The following is a 7,912-nucleotide window of genomic DNA, read 5'->3' as shown; positions in this document are numbered from 1 at the left end:
TCCTCCACAACAAAATTTTTGAAATTTTTTTCCTGTGTTTTCATAAATGTTTAAAAAAATCATGTTTGACATTTTTTAATCTTTGATGCATTTTATCTGGAAATTAGCCAGCACCTAAATTAAAACCCTCCTCCATAACAACATTCCAATTTTAACATAAATTGAAGCCAGCCTCCTCCACAACAAAATGATGAGAAGAAGAGATGAGAAATGAAGGTTGAGATTAAAATTATAATGAACAAATGAAAATTTAAATCATTATTCTATCAAGCAGTTTGACTTTTGACAGTATACTATAAACAGACGATTAAGTACTTAAAATTGACTTTCTTCTACACTTAATTTTTTCCCGTTTAAGACGGGTCCATTTATTTCACCATGAGAATTGATTCAGACAGCACTCCATGCGGAGACTGCAAATAATGGTGTTCCTTTCCACTTTATAATAATGGCATGTCCATCGGCATCCAGAGTATAATGTTCTTTGCAAGCACATTCTTTTAATAACAGTTGAGCCTGATACATAGCTCGAAAGCTAAAGCTCTGTTCACCGAACCCTGCTTGTTTAAAGAAACACCTCCATAGATCAGTTCCAGCATGCCTAACAAACCTCTCCTTTCCATCATACACTATCATATTCCTAATGTGACTTCCAGGTAACAATTCCTCATGCTTCATCCTCCTAATATCACTTATGTCCGTCATGCTAACATCCAACAGATCAAAATATGCCATGTAATAGAAAAGTACCTCGCTGAATCTGTCCGCAAAAGATGGACAATTATGCTGCGCTTCTACTTCAACATTCACCATGATGCTCGGCCTCAGTTTCTTAATAACCCTTAACAGATTTTCCAGAAGGGAAGGGTCGTATAACAGACTTTTCAGAACAAATGGAGTATGAACTGCCAATGCCTCCCTTGATTCAACGGTGAAAAAGCCTTCCTTAATCCCCTCTACTCTCGCAATCTCCATCGTGTTGTACGATAATGGAATCGCCAAGGATTCAGCGAGCTCACGAAGTCTTTCTCCGCTTTTGAGAAGCTGCTCGCCGTCCATCCCAACTAGTGTAATCCCGAGAAGCTGAAGCGCAGGGAGATCAAATGAAATGGATCTGTGTGCCAGATATTCCATCAATACTGTCCAGTGCGAGCCAGTTCGCATCCTCAAATCGATCACATGAATTTTCTCGGCGTTCCCCCCGACTTCAATGATTGCCTTCACAGACGTGAACTGTGTCACTCTGACAAAGGGCAGAACTTTGTTAGAGTAAGCAATGAGACTGCAATGTTAATTATTGTTAGTTGGACAGCAGTTATTTCTGACCCGAAAATAGCAGCACTATTTATGGGTAGCTTGGACAGCTGTTCGTCCTTATCTATGAATAGTAGTTGTATTTATGGGTGGTTTGGACAGCTGTTTGTCCACTTGCCAAAAATTAGTAAATGGTTATTATTTACTAATTTTAGAGATTCCTTTTTGGACACCTTGCAACCAATTCTATTATTGGCTGTTGAGTTGTCTTAATCTCAGCCGTTGGTTTGATTTAATCTCGGTCGTTGGTTTACCAACGAGAGTAGTATAAAAAGGGGTCTAGGGGGCATCTGGAGAGGTAGGCGGTGATGCTTTGGTGAAGCTGTTTGCAGTGTTAGCAAACAGTCTTGCAGTGTTAGCAAGGGCACAGAAGAAGAAGCGTTTTAGAGAAGCAGTTTGCAGTGTTAGCAAACAATCTTGCAGTGTTAGCAAGGGCGCAGTGTTAGCACAGGGATAGCAGTGAGAAATATCAGCGGGAGAAATTAGGAGGTTGTCGGAGTTCTGCCAGTGTGAGGCAAGGAATTTTGTATCTCTTGATTTGCTGAAGTTTAATATAATTTCTCATCTGTAGAACTGGTTTTCCCTTAGGGGTTTTTCCAGGGACAATTTGTCCGAAAATATTGTGTTGATTCTGTTGTGCATTTCTTTCCATATTTTAAGTGAAGTTGCAGTTGTGTTATTTTTCGATATTAGTTGGGAATTTATTTTCAGCAGTTTAATAATCATTTGTGATAGGAGATTAATAATCAGTGACTGCAATAGTTTGATTTTTCACATGGTATCAGAGCATTGTTAAGGGTAGAAGAGTTTTGCCCTAGGAAAGAAATTTTGATCTCTTTAGATTTATTATTGCTTTAAACCTTGAGATGGCTTCAGCTGGTTTGAGAGATCAGGATAGATTGGATGGTGCCTTAAATTTTGGTGTCTGGAAGGCCAGAATTTCTTTATTGTTGGAAGAGAATGGTATCAAGGATTATGCTACCAGTGGTGTACCTGTACCAACGGATGCAACACAGCTTGTAGCATATAGGAAGGACGATGCCAAAGCGAGGAGGATTATCCTTGATGGTGTCAAGGATCATATTGTTCCACATATCTCAGAGCTAGATACAACAAAGAAGATGTGGGACGCCATTCTAAATTTGTACTAGAATGCTACCACTAACAGGAAGTTGATTCTCAGAGAGAAGCTAAAGAATACCCGAATGAATCAGGGAGAAGACGTCACAAGTTACCTCACCAGGCTCAGACTTGTCAAGGATGAGTTAGCAGCTGTTGGAGATAGCCCTAGTGATGATGAGCTAGTGAGAATAGTCCTAAATGGGTTTACTAAACAATGGAGTGTCTTTGTTCAAGTTGTCAGTGGACGAGATACTTTACCGAGTTGGGATCGACTATGGACTGATTTCACTCAGGAGGAGTTTAGACTAAGTCTTGTCAATGGGGCCAACAAGAGTCAGAAAAATGAGGTGGAACAAGAGAACGTTGCCCTAGCGGGTAAAGGGAAAGCAAAGAAGGGATCTAGCAAAGGATCAAATTCACAAAGTGAAAAGAAGAAGAAGGACCTTTCTAAGGTTAAGTGCTTTGGATGTCACGAGTTTGGCCACTATGTCAGTGATTGCCCAGAGAGGAAAAAGGGTAAGAAGCAGGTGACAGCTTCAGCAAGTGCAGAAGAACTCTCCAGCAGAATGGAAGATGAGTTTGCACTCATAGCTTGTATGGTTAGCTCAACCTCACAGTGTGTTTGGTATATAGATAGTGTGGCGTCATTTCATATGACAGGAGTTAGAGAGTACTTCTCCAGTTACAAGGAGGAGGACACCAACATCCAGATTTCTATGGGAAACTTGTCCAAACTCAACCCTGTTGGGAAAGGGACTGTTCAGTTTCAGAGGGAGAATGGAAAGATAATTCCTCTTCATGATGTGTTATATGTGCCAAGCTTAGGTATGAATTTGATTTCTGTATCTGTTCTTCAGGATAGGGGGTATAATGTACTCTTTAGAGGGACACATGTGTTGATTAAGCACAAGGATTGGAAATCACCCATAACTATTGGAGTTAGGAGTGGTCACCTTTATAGATTGCAGTTTGATACTCCTAAGGCACTTATGAGCAAAAATAATCCTAGAGATCTTGGAGAGCTATGGCATAGGAGGTTGGGCCATATTCATCATGGAGCACTTAGATTGCTTCGTGAGACCGTGACAGGTGTTCCAGAGGTGAGCACAGAGCATGATGATGTATGTAAGGGATGTGTGTTGGGGAAGTTTGCGAAAGCATCTTTTCCAAGGAGTGACACCAGATCTAAGGGTGTTCTTGATCTAGTACATTCAGATGTTTGTGGACCAATGTCAACGAAATCTCTCAGAGGATATGAGTACTATGTTACTTTTATTGATGACTTCTCTAGAAAGACCTGGATATACTTCTTGAAGACTAAAGATGAGGTTTTCAGTCGATTCCAAGAGTTCAAGGCTCTTGTGGAGAACTCGACAGGAAAGAAGATAAAGGTTCTTCGGTCAGACAATGGAGGCGAGTACAAAGGAAATGTCTTCCAGGAGTTCTGCATCAGAGAAGGAATCAAGAGAGAATGGACTGTTCCTTACAATCCACAGCAGAATGGAGTTGCTGAGAGGAAGAACCGTTCTATATCGGAGGCAGCAAGAGCTATGCTACATGACCAGGACATGCCCCGTTACTTATGGGCAGAGGCGTGTAATACAGTAGTCTACATTCAGAATAGAGTTCCACACAAGGTGTTAGGGAAGATGACACCAGAGGAGGCTTTCACAGGGAAGAAGCCAGATGTTAGTCACTTCAGGATATTCGAGAGTTTGCCATATTGTCATATTCCTGGGGATACACGTACAAAGTTAGATCAGACTGCAGAAAGGGGGTACTTTGTTGGGTACAGTGAGACCTCAAAGGCATACAGGATTTTCATTCCGGGGACTAAAAGAGTTATTGTCAGACGGGATTTCAAGTTCTTGGAGGACAAGGCATTCAAGAGATCCAGAGATTTGCCAGCAGATGATCAGAGTGAGCAGCCAACAGAAGCTCCAAGACCAAGTCAAGGGCATCAAAGCTCAAGTACAGTTACCAGTACGAGTGTAGACTCAGTTAGTGAAGATTCACAGAGTATGGAGCAACAGGTGCAACAGGAAATGCATTTGGAAGATTTAGAGGTTGACATTTCATCCTCTACAGTTGGCAGCAGGAACCATATGGTTCCAGATACACAAAGGGATACTCAGGAGTTTGTGGGAGCTCCTAGGAAGAGTACTAGACAGCGAAGACAACCAACCAAGTTCAATGACTATATGGCATTAGTTAGTTAGTTGGTAGATAGTGAGCCTTCTAGCTATCAGGAAGCTGCAGAACATCAGGTATGGCGAGATGCTATGGTTGAGGAATATTCTTCAATAATGCAGAATGATGTGTGGGAGGTAGTACCTAGACCAACAGATAGGGCTGTAGTTGGATCACGCTGGATCTATAAGATAAAGCACGGTGCAGATGGTAGCATCGAGAAATACAAGGCTAGGTTTGTGGCAAAGGGGTTCTCTCAGAAGGAGGGAATAGACTATGAGGAGACATTTGCTCCAGTTGCCAGGTATACTTCTATACGAGCTGTAATCTTACTTGCAGCACAGATTGGATGGCAGATCCATCAAATGGATGTCAAGACAGCATTCCTCAATGGTGAGTTGAAGGAGGAGGTATACATAGAACAACCAGAAGGCTTTGTAGCACACAACAAAGAGACCCACGTGTGCAGATTGAAGAAAGTTGTTCGACTACAATACATACCTACAGATGAGCAGGTAGCAGACATTCTGACGAAGGCTTTGGGAAAGGCCAAATTTATCTTCTTCAGAGATAAGATGGGTGTCATGCAGAACAACTTCCTCGCTAAGAGGGAGTGTTAATTATTGTTAGTTGGACAGCTGTTATTTCTGACCCGGAAATGGCAGCACTATTTATGGGTAGCTTGGACAGCTGTTCGTCCTTATCTATGAATAGCAGTTGTATTTATGGGTGGTTTGGACAACTGTTTGTTCACTTGCCAAAAATTAGTAAATGGTTATTATTTACTAATTTTAGAGATTCCCTTTTGGACACCTTGCAACCAATTCTATTATTGGCTGTTGAGTTGTCTTAATCTCAGCCGTTGGTTTGATTTAATCTCGGTCATTGGTTTACCAACGAGAGTAGTATAAAAAGGGGTCTAGGGGGCATTTGGAGAGGCAGGCGGTGATGCTTTGGTGAAGCTGTTTGCAGTGTTAGCAAACAGTCTTGCAGTGTTAGCAAGGGCACAGAAGAAGAAGCGTTTTAGAGAAGCAGTTTGCAGTGTTAGCAAACAGTCTTGCAGTGTTAGCAAGGGCGCAGTGTTAGCGCAGGGATAGCAGTGAGAAATATCAGCGGGAGAAATTAGGAGGTTGTCAGAGTTCTGCCAGTGTGAGGCAAGGAATTTTGTATCTCTTGATTTGCTGAAGTTTAATATAATTTCTCATCTGTAGAACTGGTTTTCCCTTAGGGGTTTTTCCAGGGACAATTTGTCCGAAAATATTGTGTTGATTCTGTTGCGCATTTCTTTCCGTATTTTAAGTGAAGTTGCAGTTGTGTTATTTTTCGATATTAGTTGGGAATTTATTTTCAGCAGTTTAATAATCATTTGTGATAGAAGATTAATAATCAGTGATTGCAATAGTTTGATTTTTCACATGCAAAACTCAGTTTTGTCAAATTCACCGACAACATCGAAAGCAAAATTGGGGACTAATTTAGCTGTGCTATTTAAAGTTCTGAGTTGGATTTTCTCCTGCAGGGCGGTGGAGATATAGTAGCCGAGCCTCTGTGTGGCATTCCCTGTCTGACAAGACAATTGTTTGCATTTGGTCACCATAATTTCAGCAGCCTCGTCATATTTATCCTCGCCTATCAAATGTCCACACTTGAGCAGAATTTGAACCAGTTCCGTCTCCTTGTCTTTCTCTCCGTCAGAAAGAAACTTTTCATGGTCTCGCAGACGTCCAAAGCTGGCTTCGATGGCAAAGTATCCTAAAAAGTATAGTAAAATGGTAGACTTCAATTAGCAGACCACAATGTTAATGATGTCCTCCTCCCATCAAATACAACCAGGTAGATATATATATATATATAAATTTCGCGTTTACTTTGATGTCGTAATATTCATCAAATGCAACGAGATATATTCAATTTTTGCGTTGTTCTTGACGTCGGAATCTCACCAAATACAATGAGATATATGCAAATTTGACGTTGATGTTGACGTCGTAATCTCAACAAATACAAGGAGATGTGTACAAGTACGGCGTGATGTGTAATGTACTCGTTACACAAAGTAAAACCAGAAACATACAAATTCGACTTGATTTAAATCGGTAGAAACATGTAAATTTGGAGGCCAGACCTTTAAGGAACATTCGAAGCGTTGACCCTTTTCAATTCCCAATGTGGGGCTGAGCCATAGTCTACGGGTCGTGGTTAAGAAATGCTTGCATGATATTCTTGGAGGAGCCGGAGAGTTCATGTGTTAACAGCGGCCGCCATATTTAGCTGTGATTAATGATATTTGCATTAAGAACAAAAAGAAGAACAAGAGCAATATTGTGTGTTCATATTGTGAACAGTACAGGAGATTCTATGTTTCAAAATATGCTATTTTTTTTAATGTTGGCTCTTATTCATTATTTTCTAAAAATGATAAATCGACAGAAATTAATTAATTTTTTTTAATGAATAGTTTTTTTCTATTAATAAATTAATATACTAGTTACAAATTTACAAAAAAGTGTTGGGGATTACAAGATCACCCTGCGAGAGTTCACACGGCCGAAGTCGGAATCAACAACTATTCATAAAAAAATATATAAGCAACTCCTTCAAGCCGCTAGAATAGTGTCAGTTGAGGAGGCGGATTATCACGATCATTATAACCCCAAGAATCTTTGGGATTGTCAAGAGGACTATGAACAGTCCAGCCATCAACAACATCATTAGTAGCAACGTTTTCCTTGTCTTTCTTCTCTACCCATGACGGAGAAATAGCTAGATCTAGGTGGCGGAAAGACCATTTGGAGCCACCAGAGCTAGGAGGAGCAATAGGAGGGGGAACCATAGAAGTCGGGGACCAACCAAAGCCTCGGTGAGGTGGAGAAGCCAAGCGGTGCCACCAACTAGCATTGCCACCACTAGGAGAGTAGTGGCGGGGAGCCTATGAGCGCGACATGTGTGAGCGATGAGCAGAAGAACTGTGACCCCAATGGTGGCCCTAGAGTGGATTGTGGTTAGCTAAGGAGTATTGCAAAATGAATAAGTAATCAAAACACTTGAGAGATAAATGAGAGAATACAATATCTTATAGGCATTAGAAATAGGAAAAGCATAACAAGTTTATAAGAATAAAATAGAAGTCATTTTTAGGAGTATTGCATAATGAATGAGCAATCGAAATACTTGAGAGATAAATGAGATAATACTATATGTTGGTTTTTAAGAGAGACTTGTTGTAGGAAAGCTTCATCTTTTTTCCCTATAATTATATATGGATTATTTTTCATTTTCGTGTATC

General features: G+C 40.6%; 1 protein-coding gene across 1 annotated transcript; it reads right to left on the bottom strand.

Annotated features, from left to right (window-relative positions):
• Window positions 1-390: 390 nt before the first annotated feature.
• On the bottom strand, window positions 391-7,459 carry LOC149561467 (GRAS family protein RAM1-like). Its single transcript, XM_089827825.1, has 3 exons — window positions 7,267-7,459; window positions 6,042-6,378; window positions 391-1,282 (listed from the first exon to the last, which is right to left on the bottom strand). Exons 1-3 carry the CDS (start codon window positions 7,457-7,459, stop codon window positions 391-393), a joined length of 1,422 nt encoding a protein of 473 aa, XP_089683951.1.
• Between the last annotated feature and the right edge of the window lie 453 nt (window positions 7,460-7,912).

This window comes from Cupressus sempervirens, chromosome 4 (genome assembly GCF_028749045.1).
Source record: "Cupressus sempervirens isolate cs-2001-9-10 chromosome 4, ASM2874904v1, whole genome shotgun sequence".
Lineage (NCBI taxonomy): Eukaryota > Viridiplantae > Streptophyta > Pinopsida > Cupressales > Cupressaceae > Cupressus > Cupressus sempervirens.
The sequence above is the reverse complement of the archived record's forward strand: the minus strand, read 5'-3'. Positions and strand labels throughout refer to the sequence as shown.